The sequence below is a fragment of the Cheilinus undulatus genome, linkage group 22 (assembly GCF_018320785.1).
Source record: "Cheilinus undulatus linkage group 22, ASM1832078v1, whole genome shotgun sequence".
Taxonomy (NCBI): domain Eukaryota; kingdom Metazoa; phylum Chordata; class Actinopteri; order Labriformes; family Labridae; genus Cheilinus; species Cheilinus undulatus.
The window spans coordinates 17062370-17087266 of NC_054886.1; the positions used below are offsets into that span (position 1 = coordinate 17062370).

At 37.9% G+C, this 24897-nt stretch overlaps 1 protein-coding gene across 1 annotated transcript; it reads right to left on the minus strand.

Moving 5' to 3' along the window:
• Window positions 1–1864: 1864 nt before the first annotated feature.
• On the minus strand, window positions 1865–24643 carry dtx4a (deltex 4, E3 ubiquitin ligase a). The gene is made up of 9 exons (XM_041778925.1): window positions 24413–24643; window positions 23989–24203; window positions 17207–18392; window positions 6406–6467; window positions 5688–5849; window positions 5515–5576; window positions 3644–3964; window positions 3445–3534; window positions 1865–3345 (listed from the first exon to the last, which is right to left on the minus strand). The coding sequence occupies exons 2-9, from the start codon at window positions 24194–24196 to the stop codon at window positions 3115–3117; spliced, it is 2322 nt and encodes a 773-aa protein (XP_041634859.1). The 5' UTR covers window positions 24197–24203; window positions 24413–24643; the 3' UTR covers window positions 1865–3114.
• Between the last annotated feature and the right edge of the window lie 254 nt (window positions 24644–24897).

Consider the following 24897-nt stretch of genomic DNA (forward strand, 5'->3'; position numbering starts at 1 on the left):
ATCAACACTGGACTTGTTAACATGTAGTTTAGGGTGCAAAGATATTAGCGATCAGCTAGCACAGAACAGCTGTGCTGCTGTCACATTTTAGTGTTTAGTTATATTAGTCAGATTTAACCGCAGTGTAGTGTAGTTATTTGTGCTTTAAATTAAAGGACTTACCGGTTTTCATCATCGGCAGTCTTGGATTGAAGCTTAGGGTTAAAGTATTAAAAGCTGATAAATAGCAAACAATTAGCAAACAATGCGACTATTAAAGTATTAGACCGTTTTAAATCCAAGAATATAAGGTCTTACATTATGTGGTTTTTAACTTTTTAAAAGATTACTATCCACATACTTGTGGAAATAAAATATTGAAATTAATAATTAGATAACTAAATTAAAATAAGCTTTGGCTGATCAGCTGCAGCAGTAAAGTGAAAAGTGACACAATAATTCCTTAAAATTAGAAAAAAAGTATAATTATCCTGAAGTGGGTATTTATAGCTTGCTTTCGTCTTAAGACCCAATGCTGTACTGCGTTTCAGTGTAAAGTACAGTACAAAATAAGTACTTCTAGATTGTGGTGTAACTACTTTTAGGCCACTTGAGTAAAAAAAAAAAAAAAAAAAGATCTAATGTTACGATTTCTTGTGATATCTTTTTTCATAATGAATCTCAAAATTCTCCAGAAAAAAACCTGCATACTCCAAAAAAAAAAAAAAAAAAAAAAAAAAGTATCTACTTGCTTTTTTGGGTCACATTTTTGTCTCACTATCAGAACCCATACACAACTGTTCTAAATGCGATCGGTAATAAAATTAAGATGCGATAGTCTTAAAATGCATGTAGAGGGTCTTGAAAAAGGTCTTAAGACGCATAAAATATAATGTCAGATTTTAGCAGGCAAATTTTGTTAGATAAGCGAAGTCCAAAAGCTAACTTGGCTTTCTGGCTCTTCTCTACTTTGGAGGACAAAAATATTTTTGCATCTGCAGAAAACTTGTATGTGTCACTTTTTATATCACTTATATGCTTTTTAATTAAAAGTACAATAGTTTTTTAAAGTATGTGGCACTAGACTAAACAATATCCTGTGACTACACTGGCTAGTTAAAGTTGAGTAGGTCAACCTTTGACTCTTTTCTACTGGTGCCAATGTCACACAATAGTAGCATTCGCCACTATTGTATTTATCACTTCACACAGTTTGAAGTAGATACCAGAACATGTTAGTTCAAAATATTACTACAACATTAATGGTGGAAAAAGTACCAGATAATGTACTCAAGTAAAAGTACAAAATAGAAGCAAAAGTACTGGTCTTTAAATCTGGAGTAAAAGTAAGAAGTCAGTCATTTAATATTTAATCAGAGTATTGCGTACTGAGTAGCTTCTTTATGCCAAGGAGCTTTCACGTTGAAATAAGATCTTTAATATGTAATTAAAACAATAGAATATGGATCTCCAAGGTGTGACTAACCTAAAGTAAAACGCAACAAACTTCCAATCATTTTCTTGTTGTTGGCAGAAAACAAGACCACCTTTTTTTGGCTTTTAGTGTTTGTTTTGTACTCAGTACTTTGTTTGTTAAAATGTAACTAAGTACAATACATCCCCTAGAATATACCTGAGTAAAAGTACTGACTTTAAAGGGTACTCTAAGTACACAAGAAAGCTACTTAGAGTAATTCCAGTAAATGTGATAGGTTACTTTCCACTCCTGCTACTAATGTATGAAAACAAAGAATTGAAGATCTGTTATTCATTTGAACCTTAGAAAAACGTTTAATGCAAATTTGTGCACATAAAACACATACATACAGTACAGTGCATACATAAAGTATCATAAAGCATAAATGCTTTTAATGTTGGCCTACATTAGTATGTCAACAACTCATCTATTGTACCTCATAATAAACCAGTCCACAACGGACCAAATGCAAACCGACTGGACCACTTTGGCCAAAGCTAGATCCACAACAAGAGATAGTCTTTTGCACCTGCTCATGGCAGAAACTAAACATGACTGAAACCAACAAATGACCACATCTGTAATGTGATTAGAGCTTTTGAGGCTGGTGTGTGTCTTCTACATAAAAAGTACAGTAGATACAAGCTATCCTGGGTTATTTTGGTACTAAGCGAAAAGCTCTGTGCAAATCTGAGCTCAGCCAGGAGGTCCAATCCTAGCTTTTTGGGGGAGTATGGGAGAATGGTGTAATCCATCATAGCTTTTCCTTAGCATTAAGCTGAAACAGAAGTACAATGAAAGATTTTAGCAGTTCTCAGAGAGCCCATCAATAAGGAATGTCAGTTTTTGAACCTATCAAATACAAAATACTGAAAATGATTTTTTTTTTTAATTTTAGATTTGTTCTGTTTTGTTTAAATAAAGGAGTTGGGAAATGGCCTGTAAAGTGTAAGACAATAATGGGTGCACCTGCAGCTCATCTTCACCTCACCCAAAATTCCAGTCTGTTACACCACACACACAAAACAATGCAAAGAAACACAGCATATAAAACAAAATGCAAAATGAAAATATAAAAACATGATCAAATGGAAACTATATATAATATATCAAGTGTTCGTAATATACATCAATACAATTGAATAAAAATCAAAGCTAAAAAGGAATGTAGTTCTGGAAAAGTACCACTAGAGGTCAGCAAATATTCATGCTCAGATATCCAGTTAAACACTTGAAATATTCATCTGCATTGAAGAGTTTCTTATGTTTGTGGGCTGACAGACTTCTTTATCCTCTTTAAATTCCACTTAGCAGCAAACATTTAGTCAATTCAGCAAATTCCACTTTGTTACATTCTTGACATGAAGTCTCACAGTATATTTTTTTAATCTAATGCTGACTTGTATGTGCACAGTGGTCTCAAATGTCTCACTGAATTAACATCTGTGAATTTGACACTGTTACTGCATCAGGAGAGAAAAATATTTCTCATACTGACCCAGGCAGTTGCAAGAGAGAATTTTTTCTCAGCAAATTCTGCTGAAACAATTTCTGCATCTTTCCTGTATACAGTTTGAAGGTTTTATCTTTCTCAGGCGGTAAAGTACTCTCTTCTGTTGACAATATTGAGTTTTCCCAGGTGTTTTTAAGCTTTGTCTTCAGTCTCTGGGTAGACACTCCTCTTCGGTGATGCCCTGAGCCTTAAGCTCCTCCAGCACGTTGTCCAAGTGGCCAGGGTCAGGGTAGCCATGGCCCGTCAGGTTGGAGCCAAACTCCGTCTTGTGGTGCACCTCATTCCAGATGACTGTGTCAGACTCCCCAGTGGTGCTTGATGTGCCCACAGAGAAAATGAGGCGGCGGTCCCATGCTACCAGAAGAAGCCTCAAAACCTGGAGGAAGAGTTAATGGAAGATATGTCAACTTTTTCACAAATTCTTACAAGTTTGAAAAACAGGCAAAGAAGACAGGAAAGGAGAGCTTCAGTTTACCTTGCGTCCCTTTTCGCTGTCAGGGAGGTAGCAGTGTCTTGGGAAACCACGGGCAGTGAAAGGTTTGCCTGGATTTGGGTGCTCTGGACCCTAAACAAAAACAAAAACATTGTCAAAACCTTTAAAAATATGACATAAAACTGCCTGCATTCATATCTATTTCACGTGTGTCAAGTAAGATTTGGTAGCCAGACTTTACCTGGATGCCAGGAGGGATGTTATAAATAATCCGGATGGTTTTACAGTCTGGGTGGCCAGGCAGGGAATGGGGAATAACATGGTACTCCATCTTGCCTGGAGGCTGGTTGCCGGTTTTGACTCCGTAGATGGTTTTGCAGGTGGGACACTGCAGGCTGCCATCCTTGTTGCCGTTGTTGTACATGGCGACGAGGCACTGAAGGTGGTACTGGTGACCACACTGAGCCAGGCGACCCACAGACTCGGCCCGCGAGATGCCACCCACGCCTGGACCTTTATAACCAGATGGTCCAGCCAGGGCTTCCATGCAGATGGTGCAGTCCTGAGTGGGAAAAACAGGAAACAAATTTTGACTTTTCTAAGCTGATATGGACAACTTAAACATGACTGTTGAATACTTTTTTCCCCAAAACTTCTGACATTGTTAAATTAGACAATTCTGCTTTGTTAAAACTACAAAGAGAGGTGGAAAAAATATTTCTTCCAGCTACATTTGATGGTGTTCAGTAGTGTCCCATTAACATACTGACAAGGTCAAAAAATGATTGAGAATTTAAAAAAGAGAGAAAAAAAATCTTTTGTCAACTAAAGTATTTGCAAGACATTGTTAGCTATAATGTTGTTTCCTTAAAATTTGTAAGCTAAAATGCTGATTACATTTTTGCCATTTTTAGCTATTATTTTGTCAGCTTAAATTTCATTTACTTATAGTTTGCTAACTGAAATGTTAAATAAAAAAGTAGCTAAAACATTATAAGCGGTAATTGTGTTTGCTAAAATTTAATCCACTGAAAGTTTGCTAGCCAAAATGTTAACTAAAATACGACCTAAAATGTTGTCAGTGATAATTTTGTTAGGCCAACCTTTGTGAACTTAAAAGCTGTTTGCTTAAGTTTGTTAGCTGAAATGTTGACTAAGATATGAGCTAAAAGGCTGTTGGCCATAATTTTGTTTGCCAAAATTTAATTCCACTTAAAAGTCAGCTAGCTAAAATGTAATTAGCCGTAATTTTGTTAGCTTCAGATGTGTCCACTTAGCGTGCTAAAATGATGAATGCTTATAGTTTGTTCAAGTTGTAGAGGGAAAAAAGTTAACAAAACTATTAGCCAAACCTTGTTAGCAATAAATTAGTTCACTTAAAGTTTGTTAGCTACAATAGTAACTACATCTTTGCCAAACATTGTTAGCTTTTTTTTTTTAGCTCAAATTTTGTCCACTTATAGTTTGTTAGCTGAAATGTCAACTAAAATATTAGCTAAAATGATGTTGGCTATCATTTTGTCCTCTCAAATTTAATCAAAGATTGCAACCTTAATTTTTTTTACAATAATAGCTTAAATATTTTAGCTACAAATTGTTTGCTCTAAACTGTGAGCTAAAACTTTATGAGCTAAATGCTGTTTGCTGAATACTTGTTTGTTAAAGTTGATGAGCTAAAATGCTGACTAAAATCTTAGCTAGAGGTTTTCATCCATAATTGAGTTTGCCTCAGTTTTGTTCACTTAAAGTTTGTTCAGTGATATGTTAATGAAAATATTGTGATTTTTTTTAAATTAAAAAAAATATATATATATATTAGTTATTTTTCTTATTCGTGTAAAATAGCAGATTTGATATCTTATCAAATGCAATACTGTTTAAAGATAAGCAACTGAAGACATAATCAATATAAAAATGGTATTCACAGATAAAATACAAATTTTTTATATAATTGTTAATTCGATTGAGGATTCAACAGACCACCTCCATGTATAGCCATAAGTAAAGCCTGTAAATTAACCTGTTTTTCTTTTCTCTTCTTCTCTTTGTTTCTTTTTTAACTCATGTATTTCTAGATTTCACAGTCAGCAAACAAAAAAATACAGAACTTACCTCCTCTGGGGGATTGCGGACTTTCTGAAGGTACCTCTTAACCACCTCTTCTGGGGTCTTTCCTAAAAGAAGAACCACAAAGAATGACCAACATGCATGTATAAAATACACTTGAAAAATTTTTTTTGTTTGTTTTTTTTTGTTTGTTTGTTTTTCAAAGCAGGCAAACGTACCTTTGCGAGCCTGTTTCTTTGTGGTCTTGCGACAGCAGTGGCCCAGACCGGGGACCGGTTTGATGTCGCTCTTGCTAACAGGTGGAGGATGAAGCACCAGCTTGGGGGGACGGGTGAGGCAAACAGGAAGTCCCGCTGCACTCATCAGGATGCCTGTAATACCTGCATGCAGCCAGCAGAGGGGGGCATATTAGACATTGTGCAGAGGGTCTACTTATTGATAAGCTGTTTTCCAGGAAAAATTATCGATACAGTGTATTCTTGAAGACTGGTCTACAGATCCTCTAAAAATATTAGTTAAAGCTCCTGTAAGGAACTTGTGTAAGCAGTGTTTAGAAACAAACAATGTCAAATGTGTCATTCGTCAAGACTGTAAGCTCTGGTAAATAAAAAAGAAGACAGAATCACATTATCTGACATGAACCATATGAGAGCTGTTTAAAGCATTAATAATTACAATCACATGATTTTTGGTCTAGTTTGCTTTTGTGGGTCATAAGGAGGATATCTGTATGAATTTCAGTCTCTCTTGCCAGCCTGCTAAAACTCATCAGAGGAACTTTTAATGTGGCACTAATAAATCATTAGTTTTTTTTTTTAACTGCAGATCATTTTCAAGTACATGTTGCTTTTACAGGTTGCCTAGAAGACACGTCTTTAAAGAGAAAAAATAGATGCATTTTAAGGAATGACTTTTAAGATAATTTGAAATAATTACCCGCCAGCGCAGGGTGCACAGGGCTTGATCCATTCAGGTTCTTCACTGGAACTGTTGGCACTCTGAAACACACACAAACAATAACAGTACATTAATTCACAGACACTTGGCACACTAAAAATACACCTAGATCCCACAAACAATAACAGGACATTAATTCACAGACACGTGGCACACTAAAAACACACCTAGATCCCTCCTGGTCATCTCAGTCTAAATTTAAGACATTAGCTTCTAAGAAGTCACCTGTAAACAAATGTAATTACATATACAGCTGGTCGCAGCATATGCTAGCTCCCAGTTCTTCTCATGTCAGAGGGTTAAGGAGCTTTTGCTGCGTCATGTCGGGAAACTAACAGATGCTGCGCATCACAGGTTGACATACTGTCCTATAATTGCTGGATGAGACGTCTCGCTGCGTAAGGCTTAAGATTAAGATGTGTAGTGTGGCCATAAACACCTAGCACCTGAAAAGTAAGAAATTTTTGATTTGGTTTATAAGCCTATACCAGTTTTAAGAAGTCATGAAATAAAATTAAATGAAAAAGCTATATGAACATTAAATGGACTGGTTAGACTTCTTTCATCAGCTTTTATTTGTAAAGAGACTGGCTAGCATCATCTGTCTTCCAGTAGAGGAATAACAGATAAAGTCCTTTTAAGTGAATTTAAGAGTTATTATTTCTGGCATTACAGCACTCCACATATCCCTTTTGATAACAGTCAAACCATCCTCTGCTATCTCACCAATAGACACATTTAAAAAACACATTTAGTCACCATAACTGTCCAGCTAGAGGGGTTTACTTACGGCCTGCCAGTTTTGATCACAGTCATTTTTGCTCCCTGAAAGCCCCACTGATATTCCAATGGATATTTCCAGTCGTATCTGTCAGTATCTCTGTCTCTCTCTTCTTCTCCCGCTTGTGTGTTACTGTCAGGTCTCCTACCTCCCTTTTATAGGGCTAATCCACCTGCCTCCCATCTGTTGACCGAACTCTGGTTGCAGGCCAGAGATTCGTCACAGCAGGGATTACCTGCCAGGTACCGCGTCACACAGCAAGGCTGCCATAAGGCTGACAGACTCGAGCACATATGACTGCATGGTAACACACTGGGCTACTGCAGAGATATCACAGCTGCTGTCATAAATCCTCACCTCATGTTTTGGCGCTATGTGTTTAACACTTTGTTGTGTTGCATCCATTAAAGCTATCCATGAAACTGTCCTTAAATCACTCTTACTTCTATGGTTTTCACTATGAATGTTTGCACTATTAGCCTCCGTAGATTAAATAATAGGCATGTTTCTAAAGCTCCTGTGAGGAGTTTTTAGCTTGCTATGAAACAGACCTAAATTAATACTGAAGTCTCCTTATGGAGCACATTAGCATAAGTCTGACTGTTTATATACAGTTATATTAAATAGCTGTGAGATAGAGTGTACAATTTTGGCCACAGGGAGCGCCAGAATCGACAAAAAAAGAAAGTTACTCAGAGGAGCTTTAAGCAAACAACACCCTAGATGATACTGATTGAGTGTGTCTATCCATTAAACTTCTCAAGTGTGATGTCACACAATTATTTGACTGCTTCCAGTCAAGTCTGAGCCTCTCCAAGCTTAAATCGTTAATACCAACCATGTTTAATATTAACAATTTGAGATCGGACTGAATCTGATAGAATACCTGTAACAGCCAGTGACAGCAGGCAGCATGGTTAGTATAAACCAGATGTTGCCGCTTTTGCAGATCACAAGACAGTCTGGCTGCAGACCAAAGAGCTCAGACACCCCAATCTCAAAGACCACGAATGAAAGGCGTCACCTCTGACAGAACAGAAATACAAGCTAAAACTTCTGAAATAAAATCAGATGAAACTTCCAGTTAAAGTTTGGGTAACAGTTAGGATACTAGAAGTTAAAAGTCAAAAACCTGACCTGCAAAACCAAATCACGAAACATTTAATAAAGCCCAGTAAACAGTCTGTCCAAAGGAAGAAGGCTTGTCCTTCATGAAAACAATAACGCAACAAACGTAGCTAAGGCTAAAGCTAACAAAGCTACGTAAGCTATATAAATAGTGTTGCTATGTATTTAACATGGCTAAAGTATGAGCTGAGGGAGCTACAAAGCTACATAAGCTTTTGCTACTTTAGCTACCCATGTAGCAAATGTTAGCTGACGTGGCTACATTGACTTTGGCTGCAACCACATAGCTAGCATAGCTGAGTTAGCTTTAGCTAAAGATAACAAAGCTAAAGCAATCCACCATTTGCATACTTTTTAAACACCTTTACTTCCTTTTTTGTTTTATTACCTCCGCCAAGGAGGTTATGTGAAAGGCAGGGTTTGTTAGTTTGTTTGTTAGCAACATAACTCAAAAAGTCATGGACGGATTTTGATGAAATTTTCAGGAAATGTCAGAAATAACATAAGATAGAACTGATTAGATTTTGGGAGTGATCCCGATCATCATCTGGATCCAGGAATTATTTAAAGCAGTCTGTACTATTGGGAGATAAGGCTAATGGCGGAGGTCTGCGCTCTCCAAGTGCTTTTCTAATTTATGAAATGTTGTTTAGTCTGTAATGTTAGCACTGTGGTTATTTCATGAATGCAACTGCCTGACTTCATTTATAAATACAGTAAAATAGAAGCATGTGGTTCCGGCAAATAATGTCACTTCAGTTCTGACAAAGGCAGTGGCTCAAGGTTGTGTTCTGGGAGAGGGGGCATCTGAGATCTGCAATTTCATGGGTGGACTTGTAGTTGTTCTTCAGTCCTGTCTCTTTGTGTGTCTAATTTTGGTACATAACTTGTCTTCTTCTAGTTCTACCAACTGACGGCCATTGGTGGTCTTCCGTATTTGTTTTTCTTCCATACTCATGTTCGAAAATGCAAGTTTCTGTGAGGTTTCATGTCTGTGGAAGCAACACTGTGAAACTGTTACGACAAACAGCAGGTGTATGGTCTCACGGTCTTGCTGAAAAGTCTAGCGTGCACGTTGAGGGAATTTTAATGTTAATGGGTTAAAATTGTCCTTATGTCTGTGGTCTTTCACATTTAAAAAAAAGAATCAGTTAAGATCAGAAAATTGTCCAGTGTGTGAATTTCTGATTTCTTTCCGAATGAGCTGAATGTAAGGATTTTATTCTGAATTGTTTATATGCAGCATTTTTATTCACATCAGGCATTTATTCAGATTACAAGTGGTCTATGTAAACTTCCCTAATGTAGAGAAAGGAAATGTGCTGCTTTGCCTTGATGGGCCTTTTACAGCTTTGAGATTTTTTAAGAATATTTTCAGGCTTTTCACCTTCACATGGACAGGTAACTGACGAGAGACTGAAAATATGGGTAGAGAGTTGGGGAAGACACTATATTACTATTATAATAAAAATAATTATTAGACCTGCCCTCTTTGTAAAGCATCCCGAGATAAGGCTACACAAACAAAGATTGATTCACTGATTGAAACGGCACCAGCAGGAATCGATCCCACGGCCAGTACCCGGAGGGCTCCGGCCTCCGTACATGGGCGCCTGGTCTACCAACAGAGCTAAACCGGCCCCTGAGCACATTAGTTTTGTCTCCATGTTGACACAAGTCAGAGCTTAATACATTTCAAACCCAGATATGGAAATCGTTAATGCACAACCATCTCTGCTTTGGAAAGCAGGCTAACAAACTCTGGAAAGAGAGGAAAGTGAAAGAAAATCAAAGGGAGTTCACTGTCTGACACTCCTGGTGCCTTGTCATCTCCACCTTTCCTTGTTCTTTGCCCATCTCAATGTTGCACCACATCATGCTGAAAACTTAGATTTTTAAATAAAGTATTCTCTCATAATTTTGAGAAAGGGATATTTCTAACTAAGAAAAAGAGAGTGAATTTTTATTTTCTCATGTGAATGTAATACGCTTCCATGTAAATAAAAAATTAACTCAGAAAAAGTGTGAAAAATTAAAGACGCGGTGAAAACAAATGTATGTTTTTTGAGTTAGTGACTTCAGTGTCTCGGGAATGCAAGAGCGTTTTCTGTCTTTCAGAGTCAGTGACATCAGTATATCAAATGAACTGACAAAAATGCAATACATGTACATTTATCTTACATTAGTTTGAGTTTGAATCCTATTTACTCTTTATTTTGAGTCTTTTATCTTGGAGGCAGGGGGAAACTAAACAAAATAGATAATACACAGACATTTTTATCTTAAACCTACATTTAACTTTAAATTTTTTTTTTTATTTACTGTTGTTACCAGGCAGTTTTTTCTGTGAGTAAACAAAAACTTACCAAAACAATGCAAGAAATTTACAAAAAAAGACATTAAAAAAGTAGTATAAAAAATTGTTGCTTTGTATTTTGCCATGGTGAATTGACTCGGTTGGGAACAGGAAAAAAATGCTAACTTTTAAAAACCTAAAATAAAAGGTTAAATTATCTGTATTTTTTTTCTTTTTTCTCATGAAGGTAATATAAACATGTTGTGACAGACAATTGGTCAGTTACAGCAGCTAGAAATTGTAGTCTCACTGACCCTGTTCGTGACTATCAGGGCTTGTACTAAAGGCTTAATGTTCTGGTATAAAAGGTAAAGGTTACAATCAGTCCTCGTACTTTCCAATCTACTTAAACATTCCCCTGTAACTATATCTGCTTGTTTACAAGGAGAGTGTCTGAGCTGTAGCGGTAACTCCCCACGTTCGTGACTTACAGGATTCACTGACAGGCAAAAACGCACCAACTGACTGGTTTAGGCGAAGTTCATTGACATTTGTAAATGTAAGCGACATGATAAAAACAGATTAAACGGAGGTGGTGGAAAAGCAGGGAAAGGTGGGTAAACAAAAGGAGGAGAGGTGTGTTGGTAAGTCACGTTTCTGTGATCCAGGCTAATCTAGTGGCATTAGAGCTACCTCCATCTGGACCACTGGATGATACGGAGCTGAAGCATATGTCAACACACTTCCATCTATTTGATTCAAGCTCACACCTTAAATCAAGCTTGATAAATCCTGGAGGTGGGATTCAATAATGAAGAGTAGGCTTTGTGGCAGTGACACACTTGCAGATAATGAATCCACTGCAGCCAATGGAGAAAGGCCCACAACAGGTGTGTGCACCAAAGGCAACTTTCGTCACTGTGATAATCTGTGACACTTGACTAGGAAACCATCTGCTCCATTTCACTGAAGCAAAATTCTCTCCACAATAAAACGACAAATGTTCTTCCCCAATCCTACTGACTTACAGTGTTTGACGAGTACACTTCCAGACATATGAGATGATTACGATGCCTTTTTGTATCAATATCATTTATTTTCCATTTAACACAGTTTTAGTAACAATACACCTCACTGTCACTTTTTCCATATGACTTTTATGTCGAGGAATCTGAAGTTTAAAGTACCTTGCCTTCAGTTTGTTTATGGAAGATGCTCATAAAATATCTATAGGATACTAGATTAGTGTTTCAGGTTCACTTTTGTAATTACATTTTTATGTTCAGTTAATTTATGATAAATTTGTAAGCTAAGTGGGAATAAAAAGAACAGATTAAAACATCTTCAGCAGATTCTATGAGAATATTTGATCTCATATTTTGACCTTTAAAAATCATGATTTCAAATGTTATCTCATATTTTGACTTTTTAAACTCACAATTTTAAATTTTATCTAATTTTTTGACCTCTGAAATCTATGATTTTGAACATAACCTTATGCTGTGACCTCTAAAACTCCCGATTTCTAGTGTAGCTCATATTTTGACCTTTTAAACTGATGATTTTGACTTTTATCTTAAATTTTGATTTAAAAAACCTATTATTTTGAATTCAATATCATGTTTTTAATTTTTATCCTATATTTTGACCTCTAAAACCTTTGTTTGAATTTAATCTCATATTTTGACCCTTTGTTCTAATATTTGGACCGTTTTAACAAACAACTTGAATTTTATGTAATATCTCTACCTCTGAAACCTTCGGATTTTTGATATAACCTCATGCTGTGATCTCTTAAACTCCTATTTTGACCTTTTAACCCCTTTTTTTGACCTTTTCAGTTGATGTTTTTGATTTTTATCTCCTATTTTGATTTTAAAATCCAAAGATTTTAAGTATATCATATCTTGACCTTTAAAACTCTTTTTTTTTATTTTAACTCATATTTGGACCTTTAAAATCTTCTACTTTGAATTAAATCACATGATTTGACCTTTAAATTCATGATTTTTAATTTAAATTCATACTGTGACCTCTAAAACGCGATTTTTGAATTTAGCTTTTATCTTGACATTTTAAACTGATGATTTTGACTTTTATGTCTTTTTTTTATTTTAAAAATCTATGATTTTGAATTTAATATCACATGTTGAGCTTTAAAACTAATGTTTTTGAAGTTTATCTTATAATTTGGCCAATCAAACCTTTTATTTTGAATTTAATCTCTTATTTTGAACTTTAAACTCATGATTTTTTAATTTAATCATATACTAGGGCCTCTAAAAGTCAGAATTTCTTGTTTAGCTCTTTTTTTAACCTTTTAAACCTATGATTTCAAATTTAATCTCATATTTTGAACTCATGTATGTTTCTTTTTTATTTTTGTTTGTGTGTAAAGCACGGTGTGCTAAATTGTTTTGAATTAAAAGTGCTATACAAATAAAGATTGACTGATCTATTGATTATCAAATTGATCAGGACAATTCTTCAAAAGCTTAGTATTCCACATTTCAACTGTTTTTTTTCCCTGTAAATGACCGACTACATAGGGATGGGGGAAAGTTCAATATAATTCATGCAACAACAGCAGACTGTTGGCAGCTAAACATGACTATTCAAACCAAATAAGCAGCTGAATAAAACTGTTTGTTTTCTTTGTGGATTTAAACTGAAAGAAAATGAATGCTTGAAGCTTAAACACTGAGCAGATTTTAGTTTCCTTTCTTGAAATGACTTAACATGTAAAAGTAAACTCAATTATCTACATACACCGAAGAAATTAAATGATTAACCTCTAGGTAACAGGTTTAAACAGGTGTGTAAAGCTCTCGTGACGTCCCAGCTATGAATTGGGGGATAAAGCAGTATGACGATGACAGAAGGAGCTCTAAGTGGAGCTTGTGTTAATTACAAGTAAAGGAAAAGGTCTAACAGCAGAGGGGATGTCAGGCTCACGGGATCAGAGAGACTACATGTGAGACGTTGTAAATTTTACCATGGCAGCATGTGCTCTCACCTGATGAATGAATGGGTCAGTCACACAGTGCACCTGACACTGAATACAGAGATTAACAGAGCAGGAGTATTAAACCTGTGTGAAATTTGCTCTTAATATGAGGATTAGCTGGATTGCTAACACAAGGATTCAGAAAGTTAGTCTGAGCTGCTGGCTGGGCTCACAAATTATCATCAGTGTTTGCTCAAATGGTCAAGTTTTATTCACAGAACATGATACCAAGTCCACCCATATTTACTAAAGTACAGGGTAAAGTAGCTGAATATTGTTTGAATAATGTGTGGGTGTGTAAGATTCATATCATTACTTGTACTTAGATGTGAGGCAGCAGAAACTGACATGGCAAAGCTGTCATAAAAAGAATAATTTGAACCTGATGATGCTAAAAACACTTCAAAAAGGCCTCTGAAGAACCAGCTATACCTGAAACACTGACTGTAAACATCTTGCTAACCAGCGCCCTCTGGTTGCAACACTTGGAAACTGAAACTCTTTTCATTTGTCAACAACCAGGGCTTCTGAGAGCACTGAACACCTGAAGGTTACACTGAAACTCACAGGTTTAAAGTTGGCTTTTTTAAAACTCTTTATATCACCGTATTCTCACTGAATACCCAAATGATGCCACTTGCTGTTAAACTAACCATAAACTACTTCAGCTGCACTTTTTTTAACACAACTACACTGTTTTCTGTGTGGTAAAACCTAAAGCCTGAAAGATTGAAAGCATTTTTTTCAATTCTGATGTCCAAAGTACAGAACATGAATAAATAGAAATAATTTCTTTAATTATGTGATGCCATATTTGGAATTCTTATAATTACAGTCCTTCAAGTAACTCGGTTAACCTGCTTTGTAAAACAAAAGGCCCTAATTGTTTGCGTGACAACTTTGTACATAGATGCTTTGTGTATATGTGTGTGTTTGCAAAGTAAATCCATCATTAAGTAGTTGCATGACAAATAGGTGGAATGTGAAAGTCTTGTGAGAACTGGGCCTTGATCGATGTGAATGCTCATCATTGTTTTCTCTGGAGATGAATGACCCTGATGGACTTTGTCACAGAGATTAAAGGCTCATGAATGCTAATGAGCGCTGATGTCACGCACTGTGTAACGAGGTCCTCACACAAATCCAAAATTCATGAATTTTTTTAATTGGGCTGATTTCATTATCTTTAGATGCATGATTTTTTAAGAGCTTTTAGTCGTATTGCACGTTTACACAGGGTTTGACATACCGTTTATATAACTGTGCTGTTTTTTCAACTAACTTCTCTAGTAGGTGTTTTCTAGGAACGTGTATCAGGGTCATTTAAAAATATAAAAGTAGAAAGTGAATTAATTTTTGAGGGAAGAAAAATAATTTTTAAATTTTATGTAGTTGTAAACAAAAACAAACTCAAACAAATGTTTGAGTTTTAATAGTTGTAAATTTACAAGGTAAAAAATCTGCAAATTTTGACTTCACAAACTTCAAAATTTGCACTTTTTTGAGTCATAAATTTATATCACACTAATGAAAAAACACAAAGAAAAAAACCCCAAAGAAACCCAAAGCATTGGTTTGCTCAGAGTCATCTCCTGGATGCTCTCAGTGTGTTGTTTTTTCTGAATAGCTCCATCTCATGGCAATGTCTCTTCAAAATCTACTGTCAAAGCTAATGATAATGTGATCATCCTGGGCTAAAATCACAAGTATTTTCTTTCTGCTTTGTTCCAGTATAAAGTACAATTTGATTAGGTACTCGAATGCAGAACTTGTACAAGGTAAACAGCTTTTTAAGTGTTTGACTTTATAGTTTAAAAACTTTTAAGGTCCCTTTAAAGTTAATAAATTGACTTTATTTTAGGTTTGTTGTATGACAGGCCACTGTGTTATAAACCACCATGTCAAATTTCAATGGTGAAAAACATCTCTGAGTTTATTAAATTAAGCCTCAAAATCAAGAAAAATGAGGATGGTGTGGGCGTGTCAGTTGAATGAGCTGAAGCCATGCCCACTCTCGAGAAATACGATTTTTAAAAAATGCCTTTGATCAGAGTGAGGCACCTGGCTCTGTGCCAGAGCAGAGAGACAGACATTGGGGATTAAATTTACTGTTTTCTGGCACAAATCTCTCCATTATGATACATTTAATGACCCATAGGCCACTGAGGCTGATAGATTTGGGAAATTTACCTCACAATGAAATATAATTTCATATCATGTAGTGTTTGGAGGCAGGGGCAGTACCCCATCAAGACTGGTGGTGTTATGGGCTCAGATTTTCGCCATGCTCAAATAAAGCCAAGCCAGTGTGTTATAATGTCAAATTTCAGTGGTGAAAAACATCGCTAAATTTATAAAATCAAGCATCAAAATCATAAAAATTTGAGGACAGAAAAAAACCTTTATTCCCAATCCCTTTAATTTCTTTATTTTTTTTACCCTGTCCTGGTTTTCTGTAATTTTCTTTCACTATATTTGCAAGATTTTTTATTCATTTTACAGTACAGTCACCAGTTAGTCACTAACTCAATGTTTTCAGAGCTTTTGCAGGGAAGATTTTTGTCTGTTACTACAAGACAAGAGAGACTGAGAACAGCGTTAACCATAACCAAAAAAGTTTTGAAATAGAAAACAAAAAATGGGCTTGTGTTCAAAAAGTAATTAGCCTAAACCATCAGAGCACTACTCGCACAGGATTAGTATTACCTGTATTTGTAGTAGTACTAGCCATTATTTATTTATTTATTTATTTTAATCAGAAAAGGCTGCACAGACCAAAAAACACACGTAATTCCCACTCCGACTTACAGACATGAAGATTCACACGGGATTAGTATTACCTGCGGACCTGTCTGTCCAAAAATGAAATAGGTAATTTGCCCTAGAATTTTTACTCTATTACAGATGCAGTCAATTCCCACTCAATTAAAAACAGACATCCTGCGCAATTATTAGAAATTACCAAGGGCCCTGTGCAAATAGGGCTTTGAGCTGAAGGATTTATCATATTTTGGCAACATCCGCATGAGTAATAACCACATCCCTTGGAGTGTGATAGTCAGGTGACCAAAATCAGGTGTTTTCTCATTTCTGTGATAAACTTGGATTTAACTCTGCCTCAAATAATCACCATCAGAAGTCAGAGCACTGAGCACTGAGCAGCAGAGTCTGTGTCTCCTCCTGGTTGTCAGGATACAGGTGGCGCTGTTGCACCCACTACACCGGTGTGACGCTTCAGGCAGATGCTCAGTTACAAGATCCTTGGAATCCCAATTAATCTATTAATGCTGGCAGCCATATCTATTTTACTCAAATCCCAAGATGGCATGGGCATTTTGGCAATTTCTCACAGAATTACCTGGTTATCTTAGGAAAACCAGCTTCGCTGACCAAAAAAAAAGGAGACAAATAAGTTGAAATCTTGTCATCATCACAAGAATATCAAGTAAATCACGAATATATGAATGCGTGTTCATTTAGAGCTTTCCTACACCATGGACTTTTTGCCACTAAGCTTTTTTAAGGTCCTGACCCACCAGTTGAGAACCACTGGTGTATTTGTACTCACCCGGAGGCAATAAGGGCACGAGACTGAGCCATGGCGATCCGTTGCAGCGCAGGTCTGCTTAGCCCTGCCAAGCTGGATCGTGGCGGCAATGGGGCGGCGCAGGCGGCTGCACCTGATGAAGACACTGGACCCAGCACACGGGCAGAAGGCGAGGGTGTGCAGGTGGAAACAGCCGTGGAGATGAGAGGAGGAGGGCCTGGAGCAGGCGCAGTAGGGGCGGAGCAGGATGCAGACAGGGACGACACAGAAGAAGGATGAGGAGGGGAGACGGTTGAGGATGAGTGTGATGTTGAGGGTGGTGGAGGAGGAGGTGGAGGCGGCGGGAGAGGTGGAGGAGGGGGGCGGGTGGAGGAGATGGAGAGGGCTGCTGTAGCGGAGTTGAGGAGGGAGAGAGACTGGGGGAAGCCGCCTCCGAAACCGTAGCTGGAGTTGCCAATGCTACTACCACCGATAACACCTACACCTCCTGCACCACCCATACCGCCAAAGCTAAAGCCACCTGTCGCCCCAACTATGGACGTCCTGTGGGGGGAGAGGGAACGTGACAGCGAGGGAGGCCGGGGGAGTGTCAGAGAGTATGACCCTCCCGGAATTGGGTGACTGCTGATTTTGGGGCTAGGTGGTTTGGTCTGTGGCGGCCTTCGACCAAGAGTGTGAGCAGTTGCCATTGCACCTGCTTTGACACTTAGCACCAGCATACACTGCTGACAAGCGCACGGTTGTCCTAATGAAGTGATGGCTGAAGCAGGGAGTGCCCCACTCGGGTATGCACTCCCATTTCCAGGCCCGCTGCTGCCCATCCTGATCCCCATGCCAACCCCAGAAACATCCACCCCCAGCAGTCCTCCATGGCTGGGCATAGACATAGGCCCCCATGCGTGGTGAGATCTAGGAAGAGGCCCTGACACAAGCGGGTAGGCCAGGTCTGAGCGGCGCTGGATGCGTCTGCAGCGCTGCGTCTGCCCATTGATTTGGGTCATGCTTTCGAAGTCAATGAGGTAGCAGAATCCCAGCGGCGCCAAGTCCAGCCAGGGCTGCTGGCGATCTCGTGCCGCCTGGATGGCGATACCAACGTCTGTGTCGTACGCTGTCCAACTGCCGGTGTCGTTCTCCCACTCCCACAACCAGCCCTGGCCTGGCGCTGAGGTGGGGTCGTAGAAGCTGCGTCGTACCGGTCGAAGGGTACCTGGAACATGAGTCAGATGGACATGAATATGGAGAAAGACCGTCCAGAATCTACAATCAAACTATTTAGCTCAACTCTGGGTATCTTTTCTGATTGTAACAGGAGACATCTAGAAACAAAGAGACTTCCAAAGTTAAAGTTTAATGATTTTTCTCTTTCTACTCAGATCGATGCTTGGTATCAACAAAGAGAGGCAATATTACTCAAAAGCTTTTCTCTATGTATAAGTACATTACAACCCTAACAAATTCAACATTTCTATGTTTGCTTGCTAAGAATGTGGCCAAACAGGTTGCCCCTGGTAACAGCACATGGTGTTCTGAATCCTGATTGGCTGGCAGCCTCTATCCGACCCAAAGCTGGCTGTGTTTGCTTTCCCAGGGAGTCCAGAGAAACTCTACAGTCTTCATACAGTAAAGCCTTCACAAATTAAATCCTGGAGCCGAAGCACAAAAGACAAGGAAAGATTTCCTCGTGGGTGGCTGAGTTTGATCTCAAAGTGACGGATGAGACATTTCAGGGGAACATGTGGCAGATTTTTCTGCTTTAATATGCTCTTTATGTGCACTTCTTACTGTAAGGGCTTCAATTAAATGTAGAAATTTACAGTATACCTTTGAACTGAGACGCTAGTCTAGTGTGAAGCTCATTCACAAAGTTTGCTCCCATCACCCCAGTTTTATCAAAGACCTCCTGACATTCCTCCCCACCCTTCATCTCCTCCTCCCCGTCTCCTATTTAGACTGGAGCACCCAGACTGCCAACACCCGCATGCCCCACAAACAACTGCACAAAAGGCTTTTACTTTCAATGCTGAGAAAGAGGGGGAAAATATGGGGTAGGGAATTGTCACATTTCGGGTGTCATTGTACAAGATTTTACCTAGACTTGAGTGTTTGCCAGCATCAGGTATACAATAAAAATATACAAATAGCTGATGAAAGATTGTGCACACACCTAAAACTACTCACTTTCTGTGTGCTAAATTGGTCTAGTAACCCACTGTATGATTTATATCTTGCACATGGCTATATGCTGGATAAAGTTGCTGTAAATGTTTAAAAAGACTGAATTCTAGGTTTGACTGGATCTATGCGGTCATGACATTTGGGGCGGGGCCAAAAGGAGGCCTGATGACACCCTTGGATATCCAACACCTCATTTCCACTTATGTCATTGATGTCCTTATATCTGGAAATTTACAGACAATGCCTGCTATTCCCCAGTGCAAGGAAGTGCACTTCTTTGCAGAATTTGTCAATTTTCCCCATTCAGTAGTTTGGAATATGTGTTCAGGTAATTATTGACATGAACAGGACCAACATCCATGAAATAAATCAAGATGTTTACTTGCTGGGAATGTGGCATACTTGAGAAATATTTCTTTAAAAATAAGTATGAAAAGCTACACAAGATAAACTAAACACACTATTTAAGCCATTCAATTGTTCCTTTGTATGTAAACTAATCTGTTTTTTTTTTTTTAAATCTAACTGTATTCTAACTTTTCAGTTAAATGTATACATATTAGGGCTGCCAAAGAACTAAGTCAGTCTTAGAATTTTCATTTTTAGAGGTGATTATCTCCCACTTTTGTTGAATTTCAAAATTCCAATAGCTAGTACTTAAAACAGTGTAAATTAATTAATGTAGCATCGGAAATTCACCATTGTCTTAACCTCCTAAGACCCTGCATGCACATATGAGGACACTGAATCTAACCCAAATGACAGGAGATTTTATCCAGTTCAAAATTTGTTTAATGACACAGAAATAAAAAAATTAAAAAAAAAACAAAAAACGCCCTAACCTTGCAAAGCAGATGGATATACCCGTTTCTGTGTTTCTCACTGGCAAATCCATCTTTCAAAGCTCCCGTCTGAAGCGTTTGGGCCCAGTTAGAAAAGGACAGGACCAATTAGCGATGAGGGGCAGTACTTTTGGGCGGCGGAGTCGTGACGTAAGCAAACAGCAACAAGAGGCCAGTGCAGTCATGGCGGAAGAGCTTAGCGTGGATGCTGCTATAGCACCAGTTTTATCAGAACTTGGCATTTCTTCATTAAAGGAAGAACAAAGAACAGCAGTGAGTTGTTTTCTTTTCTAAAAAGTCGTGTACTGACATGCCTACAGTTGTCATGGGTTACTCCTTGGTAGCTGCGCATGCGCACCTCGGTCGCGGCTACGTCACGTGTTTTGTTGCTCTGATTGGCCCGTAAAGATGTGACAGACAGAACGTTAATCCAATCACACTCCAAGTTTTTTTTTTTCAAAGGCTCTGCCCTTTCCTAAATGCTTAGTATTGAAAGTTTTCCAGATAGACTTGTCAAACAAATCCATCTGGCGTGTCAGATTAGTGCTCCCCTGCTTCAAGCAGCTTTCTCTGTCTACTCTGCCTCCAAGCCTATGATGTTACTCTGTTTTAAAGGAAACACACCACTTGAAATTTACCAATCTAAACATTCATACGAATGGCCCGGAAACACAAAACATTTCACTGCTTCAGGTTGTGGCTCTTACAAACTTGGTAATAATTCCTACTAGAATTTAAAAGTCTGACATGTCAATTGAAATGTAAGTATTCACTTGAATCACTGGGAGAATTTGCAATAACATTTTCATGGATATTTTGGGGAATGTATCTTGGAAAACTGCAAGTGTTTTCATGGAAACTTTGGGATGGGTTTGTAAATTTAAGAAAGTTTTACTGGAAGTTTTGGAGGAATTTTTTGAGTTTTTGCATGAAAATGAGGTCTTTTCTGGATGATTGGGGGAATTTTTTGACATTTTCAGGCATTTTGTGTAGATTTAAAAATGTATTGGATTTTTTTTTTATTTTACTGAAAGTTTTTGGGGAAAATTTGCATCGATATTTTTTTGGAATAGATCTAAAAAAAAAAGGGTTCATGTTTTTTTTATAGGAATTTGGGGATAGGTTTGTACATTTTAGAGAGTTTCATTGGAAGCTTTGAGGGAATGAAGAGAAATGTTTTTAGTATTAGCATGAAAAATCCAGACATATCTTTGGGGTGTTTGGGGGGATTTTTGGGAGGAAATACTCAAGCATTTTTTGTGTAAATTTGGGATATGTATTTGTAGTTTCTGGGAATATTAATTTGAATTTTTTGGGGGGGAATTTGCCTCAAAATTTTAGGTGTGCTCATGGAATCTTGACAAATATATTTTTCCAGTTTTTATTGGGAATTGGGAAATTTCTAAAATGTCATGGAAATTTCAGGGGATTTGTTAGTTTGTTTGGTGGAATTTCCATCATTTTTGTGGAATCTTGGGGAATATACAGTATTTTTATGTTCTGTTTTATGGGAGGTTGCTTTGTTATTTTAGGGAATTTCTTGACATTTTTCAGGAATTTAAATTGAATTTGAGGTAAAGTATTTTTTTAAATTCAGATTAGGCTTTATAATAACGTTTTACTGAAACATTTGAGGAAGAACTTTTGGGGTACTTTTTATGGGACACTTAAAAACCAAAGAAGAATTGTTCTCAGAAATGTAGGTGTTTCTGGAGCTGTCCTGAGGTATATAATTTTTGGGTAAAGGTTTCACAGAAATTAAATCTTATTTTTAGTAAGACAAAACAGGTAAATTCTAGTTTGTCTCTTCTAGACATAGCAAGTGAGGAACTCTGTTTGACAAATGTCCAACATAAACTTTTGAGCAAGCTTACTGTCTTAGCAAGAAGATGTGTTTTATTTCAGTGGATTAAACCTAGACCGCAAACTATCAATCAGTGGCATGGGGAAATTCTTAAAGTTTTGCCTATGGAGCGTTTAAGCTCAAGGTTGAAGGGAAATGAGAAGTCTTTTGACAAGCTTTGGGGGCCCTTTCTTGACTGCCTTCCAGACTGCATAACAGACTTAATAAAGAAGGGATGTTTTAATGTAAAGTAGCACCCCTCATGTGTTCATCAGAATCCTTAAGATTCTCTAATGTGTATCTTATTTTACTGTTATGTTATTTTGTTGTGCTTCATTACCTTTCCTACATTGTGGATTCACTGACCTACATTTGATATTCAATCACAGTGATATAGAAATGCCTATGTAGAACCTCCTGTACTTGTACATCATGCTTGTTATAGGGATATTTTGACCATCTCTTGTTTTATTTTGTCTGTATTGTCTGATCCCACGTGGTTTGTACCCTGCTTATTTCAGCACCTGCTGTCATGTGTTTTTCTTTTTTCTTTTTTGGTTTTCCTCTTAAATTTTCAAAAATTCAATAAAACATGTTTAAAAAAAAAGAAGAAGAAATTTAGGTAATTTATTTGAGATTTTAGGCAATTTGTGTCTATGATAGACATCATTTTCAGTCAAAATGTATTTCTGTTCAAAAACAAGGCTGAGCTTTTAATTTTTTCAGATACTAATTATTCCAAGGGTAATTGGCTTACTGTTTTGTAAAGACGTGCTTATACTTTGAATCCAAATGGAAGTAAGGAGCCATCAGATCCATCGACTGATAAACCATGCATAGCTGAGTTTCACATTAAAACTGATATATGACTCATAGCCTTGTAGCAGTTAGCTAGCTAACAGCCTGTGCACTATGTTAGCACACTGTTATGCAGTCTTTTTAGAAACCCAAAGCAAAGTTTTGTTTTTGATGTATTCACTGCACATTTTGGACATAAACATCATGAATGGAGAAATTTGACAGGCATGTCAGATATCATGGAGATTCCTAGAAGAATGAATGGACATGAGGTTGACTCGCCTACATAATCTTATTGAGGAAGCCATAGGGTGCGTATAATGACCCCCTTAAATGCTAGAGCAATACAAAAGCACTTCAGTTCTGTAGTTTGAAAGCAGTGGGTCAGTAAAAGTCTTCAACAGCAGTTAGCAAGCTAGCTAGCTAGGCTGTCACAAGTAGCCCACATGTTCCCTGGATGCCAGAATTTAAAGAATTTGAACAGCAGATTTGGATATTCTTCTACAAGAATGGGCGAGGTCCCAGGATGTTTACTGACACATAACCCCAGAAACATGATTCCCACTCATTTTTGTCATGATTTTGAAAGTTATATTTACCATGTAGTTTATGCTTAAACTTGGTCTGGTGGCTAAAAACACAATCTTCTGTCGTATATCAAACTTAAAGATGTTTTGTAAATCCCTTTTCTGATTCTAATATGGGATTTCAGGAGGCTTTTACCAGTTATGACATTTGCATAAAAGACTATAAAATTCACTAAAAAATGTTTTCTGTTACTTTGAGTGTGACTGAGTACTAAAGCTGCTGTTGTGACCTTGGTATGGCAAAACTCACTAGAATAATTCCACCTGCCATTGAATCCTAAAAATAAAAGAATCCCTCTGTGCTTTTACATCAAATCTAACGAAAAGCAGAGACGTGCCACGTATGTGAGACAAGATTTTTGGCATCCAAAGTGAAAATTGAGGTATTTTGTTCCACAAATAAGGCATTACAGTAAAACACATCCACAAAAGCATTATTTTGTGCTTCAGAATCCTCATAAAGGCTTGTTATGAGCTGTAAAAAGGCCTCCACCTCAGGCCCGGCTACACCGTTCAATCCTCCACCCTGTGTCTCCTCCTCTCCTCCCTGGTCCTCACCTGTGTCTTGTCGGAACTGGTGCATGGACTGCAAATCGATGATGTAGGGCGAGAGGCGCGAGTCCACCTGGCCGAGGACGACACTAGCACAGCGCGGGTCGCTCCGGATGACTGCCTCGATGTGATGACAGACAGCCGGGCTGTAGGGCCGCCAGCGTCCGTGCTCGTTCAGCCATTCCCATACCACTACAGCGGATGCTAGTAACATCCTACTCCTGCAAGGTTGGGAAAATAAAACTGGCAATGAGAAAGCATGTGCGAAAAGCGAGGTTTAAAACGATATAAGACACCCTACTGCCGCTCCGCCGTGCATCCTTGCGCACAGCGGCGCTGCATCCATCTTGGACAGTTTGCAACCCAGATGTGCTTCCTATCTGTGGACATAAATACATATTTTTAGCATGACATTGCATGCAAACCCTACCTTCCATGTTTGTAGTTTCGGTTATGCAGCAGTCAGGGTGTCCTTTTATCACACGGCGAGGAGCAAGAGCATTCCAGGGTGCAAAAAGCCTTGCAGGATGGTTGCATTTTACTCCCTATGCAGATGAGTGACGTCTGCTGAAATCATTTCTCCGGCACAATCAAGTTAGGGTGAGAGGAGAAAATGCAACTTGGATGCTCACAGCGGTGCGGCAGTCGTGAAGTGGGTTACTGTGACAGACTGCTGCTGAACGTGCAACTGGTATTTTCTTCCCCCTTCACTAAATCTGTGCAAACCTTTTACAGAGGATCAGATTAATGTAAGAAAATTTGTAAATATTTACCGGATGTTATCGGATCCAATATGCCCAGTCAAATCACTGCTTTGTAGAGCAACTGGGAAGCTTTATTATGATCCATCTGTCATTGTGAGAATGTCTCCCGTCTTGACGTGAAATCCTTTATTTTGGTGACATTATTGGTTCG